General features: G+C 49.0%; 1 protein-coding gene across 1 annotated transcript; it reads left to right on the forward strand.

The window, feature by feature from the left end:
• The first annotated feature begins 2,736 nt into the window (after positions 1–2,736).
• LOC135902847 (natterin-4-like) lies at positions 2,737–18,073 on the forward strand. Its single transcript, XM_065433117.2, has 3 exons — positions 2,737–2,911; positions 14,823–15,055; positions 17,620–18,073. The coding sequence occupies exons 1-3, from the start codon at positions 2,779–2,781 to the stop codon at positions 17,941–17,943; spliced, it is 690 nt and encodes a 229-aa protein (XP_065289189.1). The 5' UTR covers positions 2,737–2,778; the 3' UTR covers positions 17,944–18,073.
• Positions 18,074–19,497: the final 1,424 nt, after the last annotated feature.

The raw sequence follows: 19,497 nt of genomic DNA on the forward strand, positions 1-19,497 counted from the left end.
TACGCTGCCATAGGGTACCGACAGTGGTGCACTTTATTCTTTTTTCAGTGTTTATGAACGAGCCCTCTCAAAATTTGTGTTATCATTTAGTTGCCTAATACTTCGTTTTGACTGTTTCATTCTTGGCCCTTTCGGCATCTTGTTGGGCGTACATTTCTTAATCAATCCAATGTGGCCAATCTTTCTCGTGGGAGTGGGCCACGTTTTGAGGCAACAACGACAACAACACAACAACTGCCTGCCGTGGCCTTAGAAATACATCAACACGTCTCACCGGCTCTCAGCGACTGTATGGCGTCCGGCTCCCGAGTGCACATTGCCGATGACAAATGCGTTCGAATCGCGATGCTGAGACCCTGTATTTGACGCGCGTAGGCGCTTGTTTTTGTGACGCTTTGGTGATGGTGGTAGGCTTGTACTTTCTGATTTATATTATTGATTTGCCCAGAAACCTTGCTTCCAGCACACGACTTTTCACGTATGATTGAGAAATTGACAGAATAATTCAGAATGACAGTTTAGCTTTGCAAAAGGACCTTCACCTGGTACACGAGGGGTGTAACTGTTGGCTAATGACAGTACATGCATATGAGTTCAGCGTAAGAATATTGGGGATGTGGATACAGCAGAACGCTGGAACATCCCACACCCTTCAAAAACTAAAGGGGGTCACAGGAAATGTGGCTAGAAGAATAGGGAGAGTGGCAAGGAGCAGAGACGGCCTAACTGAGGGAGAGACCATCAGCCTGGTTCACGCATTCGTAATTAGCCGCCACGCATGCGCCCTTCCGTATCAGGCCTTGGAACACCAAGAGATCAAACAGGCAAACGCAATAATAAGAAAAGCCTTCAAAGCCGCCCTTGCTCTCCCTGAATGCGCTAGCACAGAGAGATTCGAGGGACAGAGTCTGCACTTTCGACGAGTACGCAGTCGCGACGTTATATGCTCAGAAAGAACGACTTTCTTCTTCAACTCGGGGCAGGGATGTATTGGCGAGGTTAGGCGTTCCCCTGAGACCCCAGTATTGCGGAGAGGAAACGGCACAGATAGACCGCCACGTACGCTCGCACATCGCGGTGGCCACAATTCCCCAAAACATGAACCCCAAGTACCATCCCGGACGGCACAGAGCAAGGGTAAAGACTCTTCACAAACGTTTTGGCATGAGCCCGGGAGTGTATCATACGGATGCCAGTTGAACCAGGTCAGACGCCTTCACCATAGTCTCTACGTGTTAGAACAACATAACAATGGCGCCCTTCAAAACCACCTCGGCATGCTTGGCAGACGCTGCAGTCATCACCTTGGTCATTCAGGACGCCGAGTGCCAAACCACTTCGGTTGTCATATTATCGGACTCACAAGTGGCTTGCCACCTATTTCTAAACGGGTCGGAACCCCAATCAATAATCAAAATTTTAGACAATCTACTAGAAAGGCACCACACTATCATATGGTGTCGGGCACTCGAGGGACTGGCAGGAAACGCAAGGGCAGACCGTACTGCTCGCGGATGAAACGTCCTAGCAGCGGCATGGCCTAGCGACGACCACCCACCGAATTCTCGTGACATCCTCCTACAGCAAAGGCAGGACATCCTCACTTTTCTGGCCATCCTCACTCCGATTTAAATAGCCAACAGGAGAGGGACTGGCGTCGTATTCAGACGAACACATACACCCCACGAAATTCACTGACGAGTGCCCGTGGTGCACAGACACACCCACACTAAAGCACATCACGTGGGAGTGCCCCAACAGGCCTCCGCATAGACAGCCCCATAATACACCAACATCCACTAATAAGGAATAGGCAGTGGGAGGCATGGCTTGCGGACGAGGGTCGGGAGAGTCAATTGGCTCTTCTGGACCAAGCCCATCGAGCCGCTCCTGCCAGTGGAGCCCTGGAATAAGAGCCCCAACCATCGTGCCTTACTTTATTTATATTCAATAAAGATTTTACTCACTCACTCAGCGTAAGATCTTTCAGCCGCAATAGGTGCGCCTCTAAATTCGCGGGCATTACTTGTTAAGCTTCATCGTTCCCGAAGGGGAGGGGGGCTATCCTGTAGGTGTTCTAGCGATATCGTGTTGATAAGATATCCTGTTAAATTCGTGCAGAAATTGTACTTAAAATGTCGTTTTGATTTTGTATAACAATACTTATCTCCGTCTTGTTTGTTTTGAGCTTGCGTACACTGTTCTTTTTTCGTCCAATGCATAATTTGTTTCTGTGCTCGTGTTAACAATTCTTGCTCTTCCAGAATTTTGATATTGTTCGTCCCTTTCTTTTGATGAGGGGGGTAGCTTCATTGTTGTTATTTACTTTTTGTAATCTCCACCTTACTCATTGCTCCTTTGCAGTCTCCAGGGAAAAGTAAGTAAATAAATAAATAAATAAATAAATAAATAAATAAATAAATAAAACATGGCTCGTCCTCTTGACTAGCACACGATACTTCAAACTTGAGCGTTGTTTCTTGATCCAGATATATGTTTGGCGGTTTCCCGCCGCTCGGCTCGTTTGGTGATGATAACGGTGGTGATGATAACGCAAGCGGGTACCTTTGTCGCTGTGGCAAAGCAGCTCCGGCGGCGCGCTTGCTTAGAACACGAAGGGAGCGATGCCGACACCATTTACGGAGGGCCGTCTCACTGACTATAACGTGGCACAGTGCCACGTCCACAAAGAGCGGGGCATGGCGTTGAACGCTGCAGCAGCGGCGATTTGTTTTGGAGGAGAAGAAAGACGAGGAACGGGCGGGGTTCCCCGCTGAAATGGCCGCCTCTACGTCTGGCGGCAGCACCCAGTCGGGCGCCAGCGCGTCGAGCATGTCCGCCGTGTCGTTGTCTGACCGGTGCCGACGCAACATCGAGAGCGAGTCCGAGTACGAGTCGTCCGAGTCCACAGGTGGGTGCGACAATTTCCCCGAACTCCTCGCGAGCGGGAGACCCAAGATCCATGCTGGCGTATGACATCTAAAGCTCGTGCCAGACACCCACAGCACACGTGTCGTGTTGAAGAATCGTGAGCCGCACCTGCGACCGGGTTGTCACTCTGATGCCGTGCGTCCGGACTACAGCACAGATCGCGAGCAGAGTCGCTTCCATGCGATGTGCCGAAACTCTTATGGAGAGAGACACACAGAGCGTTTCGTTAGCGTTTTCTGAAGATCGCCACTAGATACAGTAAGTGGTCTCGACCGCTCTCAAAACTTATTGACGTTTTCACCGGGATGTGAGAGCAAGGAGGGGAGAGGAAGTATTCTGTAAGTGCCTACCTAGTTGACTGTCTATTCGGGCACCGCAGATTGGCTGAAGCTGTACCAGTGAGAAGGAGACCAACTGCGCGCGCCTGACTCTTTCTCACTGGTACCACAGCCCAACCAATCAGCTGCTCAGCAACAGCCAAAATTGACAGTCTCTTATAGAACAACCTACTCAGGCCTTCTGAGGGGAGCACGTAGCAAGCGCGCACGCTAACACTGTTTGGAGCGTCTTTGAGAACGTAGTCAGTTGAATTCAGCAGACTAGAGGGTTCTGAGATAGTCCTCTGGAGCTTTCAGTGGAGTCGTCTATAACTTTTGCGCAGTCAACAGGGCTTGGTGGCCGTGTCCTCGAAAACAAGCCCTTCATACTGTAGCACAGTGAAGAAAGAACAAACAAACAAAAAAACAAACAAGAAACACCTTTCGGAGGTTTATGAAACGCTTGCATTGGCAAGGCTTCCTTCATGCTAAATCTAGGGCCATGCTTATAGTTGCTTACTTTGGGCACCGATTAGAATGTGCGAACGACGGCAGCAGTGTGACAGAAATAACTTGTTGTCAGCAACTTTTTGCATTAGCACCATTTTCGCGGCAAGTGGTGACGTAGTGTCTTGTCAGGTATAGGGTGGCCGTAAGGTGAATGCTCCACTGGTCGGCTTTCATTTTACGGCGGCGTTGAACTTCATAGCAGATGAAGCGGAAGCGAAATCGTTGCAGAAAAAGAAGAAAAACTAACAGCAGTCGTTCAACAACTTTGACCTTGTCTTCTTTGGTGCCATGGTCGCGAGCTGAAAAGTAGCTAGCAAACCCTGGGCTTTTGGCGAAACGTATGCCTGGGAAGTTGCATCAGGATAAATAGTTATGCTATAGTTACTACACGTGCGCAGGGTTGTGGCTAGCTCTACGGACAACGGACATTTAGGAACTAGTAGGATGGAAGGCTCCGACAAATGGAAGTGTTAAAGAAAAACAATTTTGGCTCGTTAGTACATAAGGCTATTCATCCAGATGTCTTTCAGGCACCAAGTAGAAAAATTATAGAGGAACTTATGTATCCTTACATCCATTGCATACGAAATCAGCATGATTCTTCCGGGTGATACTTTTCGCTTAGTCATGTGCTCAAATTGGGCAAAGTCAATTTTGAGGATGGGCGACGCAAATTTTGCGGGTGGGCCAACTCAATTTAGGGAGTGGGCCAGGAAGGTGTCGAATGTGGGTCAGGTCAATTTTCGACTTCGGCAAAGTCAATGTTGGGGGTGGGTCAGGCTGGCTTTGAACACGGGTAAACTGAATTTTCGAATTAGGCAAAGCCCATTTTGGGAGTGGGCCAGGCCGCTTTCGAACACGGGTGAACTGAATTTTCAATTGGGCAAAGTATCTTGTTTCGGGTGTGGGCCATGGCGTCCGTCCGACGCCGTGGCTGTTCACCGTGGGCTTTCGCAGTGCGAGCTGCAGCAGGTGCGGCAGCGCCAAGAACGTGACCTCATCACTTGGTCACATGGGTTTCGGTACCATCGGATGTTAACGCCGGACATTCGATAGTACCGCTTCATGGGGTGTATAATGCTTTCGCATTAAAACAAGAAAAGAGGACGGATGGTAGTGCAACTAGCAACTGAAACACTTTATTAAATCTACACAAGTAAAGAACTCTATAAACTATAACGCCATAACGCTATAACGAAAAACTATTCCAAACTTTTCCATTCCAATTCTGCTGTCAGCTCTCCACGATTGGTCAAAAACTTTTTTTCGACCACCTCCACTTGACCTGTCTGTCACGCGACGTCACGAAAACCGCGATACCTCCCCATCTGACATTATGTGTACACACTGATTATGCATTATTTGGCAGAAAAAAGAAAAACAGTTGTTTCTGATTCGACCCCTTTTCGCCATTAGCCCTTGGCTATTGGTAAAACGTTTTCGGACTGCACCCACTTCACCTGCCTGTCATGCGACGTCACAAAACCGCAAGAACCCACCGCGTCAAAGTGACGTGTACGCGATAAAGATGCATTAATGTGCCGAACAAAACTGAATTTTCTTCGGAATAGGCGTCGGCTGCCCCGTTCCGAAAGGAATAAAAGATGGCTGCCGCCGATCGCTCAGACGCTGGCTACTCGCACCTGCCGTAGAGCATGGGTGTATTTGCGTATATTAATATTTCTTGCGTTGCCGTGTAACATTTTTGAGCACTTTCGGCACGTTTACCCCTTCACTCTGACAACTCTTCTTTGCTGAGGGTCCGTTTTAGCGTCATTCTTGAGCTTCCGTTGCATGCCGCCGCGATTTTCGACCAGCCACCGCAAGCTAAGGGGAAGCCGACCAATCGTAAACGCCGGCACCACCCTCTTCATCCGGTTATCGACTTTCAGTGCAGTGGCTCGACCCCATCGAATCCCTCTCCACTTGAGCGTTCTCCTCGCCTCTTATCAGCCAATTAGATGCGACAAGCCGCTCAGTGTAGGGAATCTTATTCGTTTTTCAAACAAACAAAAGTGGCCTCCTATGAACGAGGAGAGCGTTTGATTGGTCTGTTCAGACAACCCTGCGGGTGACCGCCCGGTGCTTGCGTTGGTGGTTACGCAAATTTGAAGTCAGGAGATTGGAATAGAAACATATTGGAATAGTTTTACGTTATAGGGCCCCTACACAAGTAAAGAACTCTATAAACGTACCGTAATAATTTATTACGGTAAGAAGAAAGACACCTTGTGGCCATTCCACCAAGTGACGGTCGTTATAGCATCCAGTCGTCTGCAAGTACGGTTTTTTTAAAGCACATGCTTTCGAACATCATTGCACAGCCGGCAAGAAAAGGCAGTGTGGTAGGTCGAAGTGAAGAACTCATATTTTCTCAATGAGAATTACTGACACCTGTGATAGCGCCGGAAGTCGCTGCAACTATCACTGAGTTTGTAAGAATTTAAAAAGGCTTGTATTGAAGCTACGTATCAAGGAACCTACGGACATCAATACAGTGATGTTTGAATTGATTTCTTGTTGCTATTTTCTTGACAGCTTAAACCAGTTATTGAATGAGTCAACTCTGTACTTGCATGATGAGCGAGTTACAGGAAGCGTACTAGTGTTGCGTACGGCTATTCGCAGCAATACCTTAGAACTGGCGCCCCTTTCTTCTTCAACTCCATCGCTCAATTACGACGGAAAACAAACGAGTTTGTAGTTAGGTGCTCCTGCGTGTACGCTTGGGCATATTTAGAAATTAATGCTAGACAAATTGCCTACTGACACTGTCTATCGGCTGCCACGTAACCCACGGCAGCTCACCGGTAGCCACTAGTGCCCCACATTCAGCCGGAGCAACAGAGAGCTTCCCGTCCTGGACACTGAAATAATTTCGAGGCCGCATAACATACATGGGAACAGACACATGAATATACGGACACACAGGCACAACTTGTTGCCGTGTCTTTCGCGTTGTGCGAATGTCGGCCAGGCGCGGAGCACCATGCATAAACTGGTTGCACGAACTCTATTTTTATTCCTACGCTGGGCGGCAGATTAACTCTTACTTCGCACTCCTCTTTATCTTCTTTTTTTTTGTGCCGAGCTGTGAAAGCGTGAGCTCGTTCATTTGTCACATACGCGGCCACCGAGAAGCCAGCGCGCCGCACACACTTGGCGCTTTTTCTTGGTCGAAGCCCGTGGCGTACAAGCGCGAGAGACGCCGAATTGCCTGCGCCCCAGGTACGGCGTTCTCTATCCAGAGCCGTGGCATTAGCGCGTAATTGCGAGTGCGGTAATAGTTTTTCGCCCGCGGAGCGCGACCCGTGGCGTGACGGATCGCGATTAAGCTGTCTGTGAAGCGGCCTAGAAGCAGCAGCGCGGAGGATTTGCGCCTTCAGCTGAGGACGTTTCACTCGAGAGCCAGCACGGGTGGGGTGCGGTGCTCCGGGCCCTCAACCGAGAGGTTTGTGGAACGGAAAGAAATCAGGGCCCTCAGCCTGCAGTGTGCGTGTGCGCGTTTGTGTGTGCTTGTGCGCATACGCGTGTGCATGCACGCACACATACGAGCTTCCCTGGGAGAAATTGCGCAACAATGGCGTTCTGACGCCGGCAATTTCGACAATCGTGGCGCTAAAGCCAGCGTGGCTCGGCCTCGATGTCGATGAGCCGTTTTTGCACTCTCTGAAGTGTGCCGCGCGCTGTTCGCGTTAAGGCGACGAGCCTTGCTGCAAGACCAGCGTTACTTTCGTGCCGCCGACGTTGTGGGCTTGTCTGCACTGTTCTCGAAGTCATGGGTGCGCACTTTATAGGCTGTCGCGCCGAACGCCACGGGAGCAGTGACTGCATAACCTCTAATGGAGACGGAGTGCGTCTGCAGTATAGTTTACGTGCAGGATCGCGTAATTTTGCCACGCACCCCGTGATGTGATTTATGCACCGAAACCTGTAATCCAGTCTAACTTCCACCGTGTCTCCCATGGGCGCTGAATAAATTAGAAGCTTAAGTAGCATGCAAAGGCCCGACGGCGTATCGGTGGTACATGCGTGTTGAATCGTCTTTCCATACAGTAGCTACTTGTCATATGAGCCTTCTCTCGTCGCGCGCGAGTTGAATCATAACTCTACAGAATCGTTAAAGGTCACGTGACTCTCCCACGTTCGTGTCACATCAAGTCGCATCCAAGGTCACCAGTTGGTGTGCTAAAATTAATGCGCCATGACGAACCCTGGCGGGATCGATTAATCATCATCATCATCATCATCATCATCATCATTATATTTTATGTCCACTGCAGGACGAAGGCGATCTCCAATTACCCCTGTCCTGCGCCAGCCTATTCCAACTAGCGCCTGCGAATTTCCTGATTTCATCCTCCCACGTAGTATTCTGCCGTCCTCGACTGCGTTTCCCTTCTCTTCGCACCCATTCTGTAACCCTGATTGCCTACCGGTTATCTAACCTACGCATTACATGACCTGCACAGCTCCATGTTTTTCTCTTAGTGTCAATTAGAGTACCGGCTATCCCCGGTTCCCCAGATCCCCGGTTCCCCGGATCCACACCGCTCTCTTTCTGTCTTTTAATGTTACGCCTAACATGCTTCGTTCCATGGATCTTTGTGCAGTCTTTAACTTGTTCTCAAGGTTCTTTGTCTGTCTCCAAGTTTTTGCCCCATATGTCAGCCCCAGTATAATGCACTGATTGCACACCTTTTTTCTCCATGATAATGGTAATCTTCCAGTCAGGAGCTGACAATGTCTGCCGTATGCGTTCTAACCCATTTTTATTCTTCTGTAACTTTCCTTTTTATGATCAGGGTTCCCTGTGAGTAATGGACCTAGGTAATTGTACTCTGTTACGCACTCTAGAGGCTGACTGGCGATCCTGAACTCTTGTTCCCTTGCCTGGCTATTGATCATTATCTTTGCATTCTGCATATTAATCTGCAACCCTTGTCTTACACTCTCTCTTTTAAGGTCCTCAATCATTTGTTATAACTCATCCCCAGTGTTGCTGAACAGGATAATGTCACCTAGCTGCAAACCGAAGGTTGCTGAGATATTCGCCGGTGATCCCAACTCCTAAGCCTTCCCACTTTAATAACTTGAATACTTCTTCCAAGCATGCAGTGAATAGTACTGGAGAGATTGTGTCTCCTTGCCTGACCGCTTTCTGTATGGGTATCTTCCTACTTGTAGAGAAATCTGTGGAATCTCTGTATGGATTTTCCAAGATATCATCATCATCATCATCATTATCATGATTTTTATTTTCACCACTGGATACAGAAAGTGAAAAAGGGAGAGCCGGAAAAAAAGCCAAAATTGTATCGGCTTTTTCAAATAGCCAAAGATCAAGGAGCAATCAAGGAGTACAGGACGTAAGCGTCCTGTACTCCTTAATTACGTAATGCCTCCATGAGTGCTGGTATTTCTACTGAAAAAAATGCCTTTTCGTAATCTATGAGAGCCATATAGAGAGGCTGATTGTATTCTGCAGGTTTCTCGACTACCTGAATGATGACATGGGTGTGACCCTGGATAGCATCCCTTCCTGAAGCCAGCCTGGTCTTGGTTGTCTAAAGTCCAGCGTTTGCCTTAGTCTATTGGAAATTATCTTGATGAATATTTTACAAAATACTGTGAGTAAGCTAATGGGCCTATATTTTTTTCAATTCTTTACCGTCTCCCTTTTTGTGTATCAATATAATGTTCGAATTATTCCACTTTTCTGGGACCCTTGCAGTCGATAGACACATCGTATGAAGAGCCGCCAGTTTTTCAAGTATTATGTCTCCTCCATCTTTGATTAAATCGACTGTTATTCCATCTTCTCCTGCCGCTTTTCCCCGTTTCCTGTCTTGTAAGGCCCTTCTAACTTCATCGCTAGTTATAGAAGGAGTCTCTGTAGCCTGTTCTTTACTACTTCGAATAGAAGTATCGTGGCTCCTCTGGGTACTGTGCAGGTCAGTATAGAAAACTTCCGCTGCTTTTACTATATCTTCGAAATTGCTGATGATAATAGCCTGATTATCTTTCGGTGCATACATCTCGGCTTGCCCTATGCCAAGTTTTCTTCTCACTGATTTCATGCTGCGTCCATTTTTACGGCTTTCTCAGTCTTTCTCACGTTATAATTTCAAATATTCCTTATTTTCTCCTTGTTGATCAGTTCTTACAGTTCCGCGAAACTTATCTCTTGAGTTAGACACTTCCGTTCTTTGTCGTTTCTTTATTAGGTCATTTGTTACTTGGGAGAGCTTGGCTACTGGTTGCCTTGGTGCCTTGCCTCCCACTTCAATTGTTGCTTCTGAAGCCATCCTAGTTACGGTTTCATTCATTACCTCTGCGCCATCTTAATCTCTGTGTTATAAGGGTGTATATTTGTTTACAAGTACCAGCCATAATTGGTCTCCTGTTTCGTATTAATTAATATTTTTTTGACGGAAAGAACAGCGATGCCCAGGACGATTAAGTGACGTCTAAAAATAGCGACAATGACGTACCCCGTTCCTTCCGGCGCCTGTAGAACCGCGAAGCATGGCCTTCGAGGTCAGTTTTCACTAACCTGAGGGAGCCGTCGCTGGGAGTTGCGACTCGGGCACCACGTAACCATTGGTCCGTGAATAAAGCGTAGAGAGAACGTCAAAAAAAGCTTATAGAAATGACGATACCCGCCGTGGTGGCGCTGTGGCTTTGGCGTTGCGCTGCTAAGCACGAGGGTGCGGGATCGAATCCCGGCCGCGGCGGCCACATTTTGATGGGGGTGAAATGCAAAAATTGCCCGTGTAAAGTGTATCGGGTGCACGTTAAAGAACACCAAGTGGTCGAAATTAATCCTGAGTGGTCCACCACGGCGTGCTTTATAATCATATCTTGATTTCGGCTCGTTAAACCCTAGAATTTATTTTTAATTTTCGGAACGACGATGATCAGGGAGCAAACTGACGAGACGTACGACTGGAGATATACATCCTGTCGCTTTGTGTTGTATCTGAGCCATGGTGGTTTTGCGTCACATATTGTTCTTCGATGTGCCTCCGGCATGAACGAGCAGTAAGCGCGAACCAAGATTTTGCGTATGAGAAATGTGCTCACATGCGACTGCCAATAGGTAGCCAGCCTTGTTTAGATATGGCATGGTTGTAGGACCCATGGGTGGCTGGTAGTCTAGGTGACGCGAAGCGATGTATTGCAAAGGGACGCATAAGTTATTGACTTACGAAATACAGTATATATGTGTGTAAGCTTTACAGAGTGCTACCGTATCACGAGTTCAGAACGCGCCCGGAGGCAGCTCCACTATCATGTCAGACGGAAGCGCCCCGTGACGAAAAGCACAATGGAATCGTAGCGTCGTGGCCAGTCGTTGCGAACACTGAGACGGCACGTTTTGCCTGGCTAGCATCTGCCGCGACAAGCTCTATCAGCGTTTTTCGCGGCTTGTCGCCATTTAAATTTCGTCAAAAGCTTCGTCATGGGGAATTTCCGTCTGAAGTAGCAGAGAGGCGCCATCGGTTCCGATATTTCCTGGATTCAGAGTTGTAATTTGATGATGAACATCTCCATGTAAGTCAGATTTTTCTCAAGATTAAAAAAAAAAACAAGGAATTGTGGTGGATTAAAATGTGGCTGCTTCTAAACTTGTCATGTAAACTGTCCCCAAGGCTCTAATATAATGTTAATTAACGAACTGATGTTAATTAGTCTTCTGAAACCTACGTTATTCGCGACCAGGTACATCTGTTACGCCTAGGAACTCATTTGCATGAAAGGCATATTTGCCACACTCACAGCTATTTGCAAAGCTCTGTATATGGAAAAGAAAAAGCGCCCCGTATAAGCAAATTCGCTATATATGCGTGATGTCCCTAAAGGCGCGAGCAATGGCCATCTTCAACTGCCGGCTTCATAATCTAAACCTTCAGACACCCGAAAGGTCTCGCTCGACAAAACGTGGTTCCGAAAGAGATGTGAGTGTTGGCGCTCGGAGAACAGCGCGCTCCCCAACTTGGTTGCATGATACTATGTGCACTTTGCATAGGCGCCTTTGTATCGGAAAGTTCAACCACCACCAACCACTACAAAAAAAAAACAGGAGAAAGAGTTAAAATAAAGTTATGCGCTTTAGAACCTGGCCCGATCTGATAACGTTTACTTGAACAAATGCCGACGCTGTCCACGATAAGCCGAAGCCATGGCAATCAACTCGCTATTGCGTCGTTCGCTATCGTGTGGCGGGCACCCGACCACCCGCCAGTGATGAATAACACTTACATAAGACAATTTTTGTGAACGCCAGCGGTGTTCTAATGCGGTAATGTTTTCAAGCTCATTCGCGGCCCTCGGATGGGGTCGTTTTGTCTATGGCAGTGCTGGTGGGAGAGGGGCACGTCGAAGTAGGAGACGAAGAGGTGTGGATCGTGAAAATCGTGAGAAAAATCACAAGAGAAAGAAAGAAGGCACAAAGCACCAGTGAACTCGGGAACTGTTGAACATCTTTATTGAGAATGCGACATGTGTATCACTTTGCCACTAGTGTCCTGTCCTTCCTTCGGTTGTGCTGTGTTTTCCTTGAGCTGGTTTCCACGATGCAATCAGGCCAACATACCCGATTTGCCACTCTTTTCAATAAATTATGCGTGGCTCAGCTATCGCAAACACCAGAGGCCACTGGAGCTGGGGAAGGACGGTAATGTAGTGCCAAACCGCACACAAAACGCACGAATGCCGGCAACGCGCCCCTACGGCGTCCGCCAAAGGTGCCTACTATGGCGTCCGCAATTCGCGTTACCAAGGCCGTGGTTGTCTCCACTCTGTACGGAGCAGCGGGCGAGGAGGACATCGACACACCCTAGCAGCCGCCGGAGAAAAACGCCCCTCCTCTCTCGCTTGAACTCCCTCGCGCGCCACAGGAGAGGGCACGCTACCGGGCTGCGCTCCTGGCTCGCATATGTGCTCCTTTTTTCCCCGCTAGGCTCCACCCATCCTCGCCGCGGCGCTATGCTGCGTGATGCTATTTTTATACTCTACCTCTCTCAGCTCTCTCTTCCCCAGTTTGGTGAAGCTGCGCACGTCAAGAGAAACCCAGCGAGCTTCTAACAGCACCACTGTAAAAGAGTGGGGAGAGGAGGCGCATGGAAAGAGGACGCTACGTTTGTGGTAGCGCTGGCGTCAGTGCGCAATTGTTGCGGAGATTACTGCGCAAGGCTTTCACGTGACGTCACGGATGCAAAGAAGAAACGCGGAGACAGTGCCTCGCACTAGAAAAATGGCGCCACCCAATGACAGGTTCGGAGAAACCAACCGAATCCTCAATCAAAGCGCCACTTTATGGCGTAAAATAACGGTTCCCAATCCACGACTAGAATGCAGCCCATGCCACCAGAGCACAGCGTCAGGGTCTACGGGACCCAGAGTTACCCAGGATACCCTACGCGGGGCCTTCCGCTTCTGCTGTCAGAGGAGGCGAAACATCCTGTCGATTACCTGCCCGTAAGTGGTGTATTAAGCGTCACACGTATGCACGCGGGTATCCGAATCGGAACTGTCACTGTCGAGAGGCAAAAGCAATGCTGCGCACCGTGAGTCGTCCATGACGTCAGCCATTACCACGAAAGAGTTCCGGTCCACACCACTGGCTTTCCCGGAGCAGCTTCACCTGCTAGACGGACTATTTTCGGGTGGAATTCTGCTATAGATCCCTCATTGAAAACGCTACTCGCGCTTTAGCCCTGTCATTGGAACGCACCTGTTCTAAAAGTGAACGAGGAGCTGCGAACACTTCATCATTGGAATTCGCCATTATTAACGGAGAGCGCCGAGAGAATGCTCGCCGGCAGATGACGTCTGGATGTACCTTGGCGTCAGAGTGGCGTTGATTGCATCATACTCTGCGCTGTTTTGCCTTCAGAAATTCAGAATGGCACTGACTGCATCATTCTGTTCGCTCTTCAAGGTGACATAACGGCTGCGCTTGAACAAGCAAGGGCGACGAGGCGTCGTTGCACAGAGAATGCAAGAGGGGAGCGGGCCTCACGTCGTGGTGCTGATGAGGAGGCTAAGTGGCAGCGTCGGTCGTACGAGTTGGCCGAGGAGCGTGAAGCTAGGCATGCCGCTAGGTACAACGTTGGTCGGCTTCTTGCAGAAACTACCTGCACTTACAGAAACCGCCTAGAGAATCCAGGCCAGAATTCACTAGCTCTGTAGGTATGCAATCAGGTTAGTTACGGATGACGTTACACACACTCATTTAATAAAGTGATGTTTCTTGTTTCTGTACGTCACATCTTTTGCAAATTTGCAATTGCTTGTTCATTCTCATGCGTTGGTGTGCGCTGAACGTGCATCAAGTTTTCGATTGGATACCTTCAAAATGGATGAAGACCACCTGTAATGCTACCAAGAAATGCGTGGCTTACGGTGGAATGAACGTCTCTCTTCCAGCACTGCAGCCCAATGCTCGGATGGTTAGGCCACGATCGCAAGCACGCTTCCTTCGTTCCAAAGTCGCTCTTTTAAACGTCTGACGCGTGCCTTGCGAGCCAGTTTCTCGCCTTTTTCTCTTGTGACAGCTAGCGCCTTTGTAGAAGCCGTATTAGGGTGCATTGACTTCGGCATAGGCGCACACTTTTAGGTCAACCAACCTTACTTCCAAAGTGGGTGAAGTCCAACTATGCTGTTATCACATTATCACATGGTATATACAACTGTTAGTAGTTAACAGACTTCGATGGGCTAGTTGGTTGCTGGCTTCATGGAGCATGGCTATAACGGCACGTTTTGAGGACAAGACACAATAAATGCACACAGGACAGACGCCAACCTCTCGGCGTCTGTCCTGCGTGCATTCTGTCTGTGTCCTGTCTTCAAAACGCGCCGCTATAACCATGTTCCATCTGTTAGTAGTTGTAGCAGCCTTCGGTTTTACGTTGAGATTTGACTGTGCCCAGAACAGCACCTTTTGTTTATCAGTGCCCCATTCGTTTACAATAGTGCTTTCGCTTTGACACGACGTACTAACGGGGCATCTCACAGGGGCGCACCAAAAGTGATGCTCGGTGCTGTGCTGCGCAGCCGACGACTGGGTGCGCGCCAACGACGGCAACGTGCCGCGGAACGCGCTCGTGGCAGGCCAGAACCTGAACGGGGAGAACTTCTACGTGGGCCGCGTCATGCTTCGGGGAAACGTGCTGCCGGGAAAAGTCCTCCCCTCGGCCAAGGTGTGCTTCGTCTCGCTCGACCAGATCGAGTTCTCGTCCAACGTGTACGAGGTGCTCGTCAAGGCGCCGTCGCTCAACTACCAGTGGGTGAGCGACGCCAACCCTTCTGTTCAATCGGTCATAGCCTGTGCGTGCTTCACTTGAAGGGCCCCTATAAACCGCACTATGAACTCGAAGCCAAGCTAGCGGTTTCTCTCTCGCCTTCCGAGGTGCGTTAGAGGCCCCTTAAGAAAGAAGGCTGGAGGCGAACTAATGGGAGTGAAGTCGGGTCGTCTTCTTCTGCGCAATGAACAGTGAGCGTTACACCGGTCGTTCACTGCTCACTGAGCATCATTGTTCATCAATTATGGCGAGCACTTGTAGAAAATAGAAAGCTCAGATTAGCTCCGCGTTTACGGTCTGCTGCACTCAGTCTGGCGTATCCCAACACTTCGTTCGCAACCGTCCAGGAGGAATGCTAGTGCACGCGTGCAGAATGCTCACGCCGGCAGCGGAAGGGTCTACAACGAGGGTCTACAGCGAGGGTGGCGTCCTGCCTCGCTCAGCTGTAGATCCGATTGACGCGGCTTGGACCCTGGCGGTGCGCCCTCTGGGCTTACTTATCATTCTGTGGCCTAGCTAACTGTGTGTCACTCGCATGTCTGGGAGACGCTATATCGCGGGCCTATTAAGCATGCGAAATCAACAGTTCCCCTCAATGATTCAACGCGCAATATGCCCCGTTAGCAGACCGTAAACGACGCTGAGGTAAATGGGTCTGACAGATGAGGACGTTATTGACTAATTGTCAGGGAAACTTTAAAGCGAAATCTCTCGAAAACAAATGTTCACTACCCTGAAGGAACAGGAGGCATTGGGGAGGGGAGGAGGAGGATTGAAGAAACAATATTTTCTGACTGATCGGCAGCGTGTTCTGGCAGTGACGTATTTACGTTTATCTAGGCGAAGTTGTCACCTAGTCAATTGCCTATTCAAGGCGTACGATCACAACGCAGCATTACCTAAGTTTCTTTTGAGCCAATTAATCCGGTTTAAATAAATATCATAATGAGAATCATAAACGGATCTCTCACACGAGATCAAACGAGATCATAAACGGATCTCTCTCTCACACACACACGCACACTCACACACACAGACACACACACACACACACACAAAAACAGCAGCAACAGACATTTGGTAGGAAGCCAAGGACCGCTCAACGAGGCATAGAATGAAAATTGATCGGTCCTACATTAAGAGACAGGAAATAGTGATATGAATTGGAAATTGAACTAATTTAGCAGGCAATCTAGTAGCGATTAAGAGGACGATTGGTGTTGGGCAGGTCAAGTAATGGATAGAAAATCTAACTGGTAAGTTATAGAGCAGTATAATGGGTGTCACGGGAAGGGAAATACAAGTTGAAGGCGGTGGAGGATTGCATGCTGTGATAAGATAAGGAAGTCTGCAGTCATATGGTGGAGTCGGCAGCCGATGGATAATGGTAACTGGATAGTACTGGGAAAGGTCTTCATTCCACAGTGAACTTCAAAAATTCAGTGGCGATTTAGCAGTGAATGCCGATGAAATGCGTTAGCATGTAGTCCCACCTCTCTGCCGTCCCAGATCTATGATTGTAACCGCGTTACCCACATTGCAAAATGTTGATAAGTAGCTCACTCGACACACGTCCTGCCCCTTCGGGAAACGAAGACTGACCGTGGTCCGGAGCAGACCTACGTCAGGTGCACTATATATTTATACCTTTACCACGTCAGCGGCGCCCCACACTTCACAAACACACACTTCTTACAGCGAAGCTGTATACCTCTATCGGCTTGCCCTCTCAATGCATTCGTCGTGTCTGTGGGCAAAAACTCGACCAATCACAGCGGGAGGCACGCGCCGCGAGCGCCACTGGGTTCCTTGCCGCACCACCAGATGGCGCTCGCACCTGTGGCAGCGCCGCCGCCGGCTGTGTGGGCGAAAGAAAAAAAAAAGAACCGAAAGCTCGCTTTCGCGCATAATGTTTGCACTATAAGCGTTTGCCGGGAAGGATTACGGTTGCGCAAGCTGCAGTTTACGGGAAGCGGCAACTGTAGCATACGAAACAGGGAGTGACGTAACTGAACTTTCATATGTAAAGTAATAACTCGCCTAGCAGCTGATTTCATTTGTGTTCTGATAGCGCGGGGGAAAGGCCACGTACGGTTAGGACTCCCGAAGAGCAGCGTGAACACGACGAGTGGCTACGGGAACGGCAACGTCGACATAATGTTTTAGCTTGTCCGGCCTGACCACAAGAGCGTCGGGCTCAGGCTCGGCAGGACCCAGTTCAAGGTTTCGTCACATTGGCCTATCAGATCAGGTGACACCACGGCTTCGCTGGCCAACTACCTTCACAGCGTGCATTGGATCCTATATTTTTTCCCACTTCGACCCTCCGAATGCCAACGCATTAAAGAAGACGTGCAGGTGATGTCCATGATGGCATCGGCATTGCTTCAAACTCTGAGACTTCGCGGAGTGTGAAGCGCTAACTGAAGCCGTCTCTTCATGCTCTCACACTACTCATGCATTTCGTCTGTCGTTGCGTCCGCGAGATGCGCTGATGGCATTTGCGCTTACTATTTTTTTTCCTTCTTTCGGGTTTGCCTCGATCGCAGATTCGCATGGGCGGCTGCGTGATGCCACGGAACGCAATACCGGCGGGGCGCAGCGCGACGGGCGAGCTCATCTACATCGGCCGGCACGTGCACAAGGGCGAGCTGACGCCGGGCAAGGTGATACCGTCGCAGCGTTGCATATACATACCGTACCTGGGCAAGGAGATACGCTACCGCGACTTCGAGATCCTCATCCAGGGCGAGTACCCTTACTTCGAGCGGGCCAAGGGCAAGAACAAGGACAAGGAAGCGCAACAGCAACTGCTCGACGGGCCGAACCCGAGCGGCAGCAGAGACCCGCCACTGGCCACCACGCCATCCTAAGCGTCAGCACAGGGACTGAAACCCACCACGCTTCATCTCATTGCCGCCGCGAGTTGTTTTTTCGAGCGCCTAGAGCATGTACGTGCGGACATTAAAGCACTCATTGAGTTAGGTTAATGTTCTCAGCTAAGCTGCGCGGTGACTGCGACCTCAACTGCTTCTGGCGATAAGCGGCGATCTCACAATCTGTTGCCATTTGCGCCGTAATTAAGAGCAAGAAATAGCGAACCGTAGGCTACGTGAAACCTTGCGATGGGATTTCTGTAAAGTTCGTCCAGCTGGAACTGCAAGAAACCTTGCGTTGGCCATGCGCATTGGTCGACACTTACTGCTGAACAAAAGTGCTGATGCCAGCTGTTTTTTGCCAAGTTTCGCGTGACCGATTGATGTATTACCGCTTCACAGCGCTTTTATTGGCGTTTGGCTAGTGAAATGGCTTTTATTGCTGTTATACGCATTCGCAGCACAGCGGCTTTTGTTTGCGTTTATTGGTTTGCTGTCTCAACCCTGACGCCGTGAGACAGCTGCTAACTCAACACTAACTGTTCCGACAACACTAACTGCTGCTCTACGGAGCAGTTAGTGTTGCAAGCGTTGCCTCGTTTTCATGAACCACAGCCTGTTTCTTTTTGCAATGAATATGGGAAATCTAATTATGCGAACTTATGTTGTCGTAAGTGTAACCAGCAACAGAAAATCATTGGATATCATATACCGCTGCACTTTCTAAATAACTCTAAGCTTTTGAAGCATATACTTAGCGGGCCATACTTCAGGACCACTTGGTACATATTGAAACTAATACAGGTTTACCGACATTTTTCAGCGCCATAGGCAAGTCCTAAATAGAAATATATTTGTTCTCTGAATGAAGATATTCTCTTCTGCTGCCTGTGCTCAGCCGTATATTTCTGGTGGAACTATTTGCGCTTCATCAAATGCGCTTCCTTCAGAAGTCTTTATCAAGTATTCATTATTGCCGCGCTCTTCGGTTACTGCGCTTGGTGATCCGCGCGAGTTTCAACTCACTGCCTCCCCTCATCGGCATGTGTAATGGTTGGTCTTCGTGCCAGGCCAGTAATGTGGTATTTCTTGAGTGCCCGATTTCCTGGCTATGGCTTTCCTTGGCGGCCCCATGTGTTCTACCCTTCTGACTACAGGCTTCATCACTGCGGCTAGGCTGCACATACGGGGTTTATTCATTTGACTGCAAAATCTGTTTCGTTATTGTTCACAGAAATTTGAAATTTATAGCAACAAATTCTGCAAGACCTTTCACATTGAAGGGGGTTGCCGAGTGCGTGTCACAGACTCGTGAACAGAATTTAGGTGGGGTATGGAAAAGTGCAGACTCGGTATATATGGTGCTCTGTCACGTATGCGTGTACTGCAATTAAAGTGAATAAATGGCTCACTTCCTACTGTTGGGGCGTCAGTCCTCCTCCTCCAGAAAAACTGCTCTGCTAATTTCACCACGTAAGTACGCCCTGCCTTTGAATGTTCCATTCACGATTGTATTTGAGGCATCGGTGCTGTGGCACACCAGAAACATGT

Source organism: Dermacentor albipictus, chromosome 1 (genome assembly GCF_038994185.2).
Source record: "Dermacentor albipictus isolate Rhodes 1998 colony chromosome 1, USDA_Dalb.pri_finalv2, whole genome shotgun sequence".
Taxonomy (NCBI): Eukaryota; Metazoa; Arthropoda; class Arachnida; order Ixodida; family Ixodidae; genus Dermacentor; species Dermacentor albipictus.

Coding starts and splice junctions, on each gene's coding strand:
- LOC135902847 (XM_065433117.2), top strand. CDS start 2,779: ATGGCCGCCTCTACGTCTGGCGGCAGCACCCAGTCGGGCGCCAGCGCG. Junction 2,912..14,822: donor CGAGTCGTCCGAGTCCACAG/GTGGGTGCGACA, acceptor TGTGCTGCGCAG/CCGACGACTGGGTGCGCGCC. Junction 15,056..17,619: donor CGTCGCTCAACTACCAGTGG/GTGAGCGACGCC, acceptor CCTCGATCGCAG/ATTCGCATGGGCGGCTGCGT.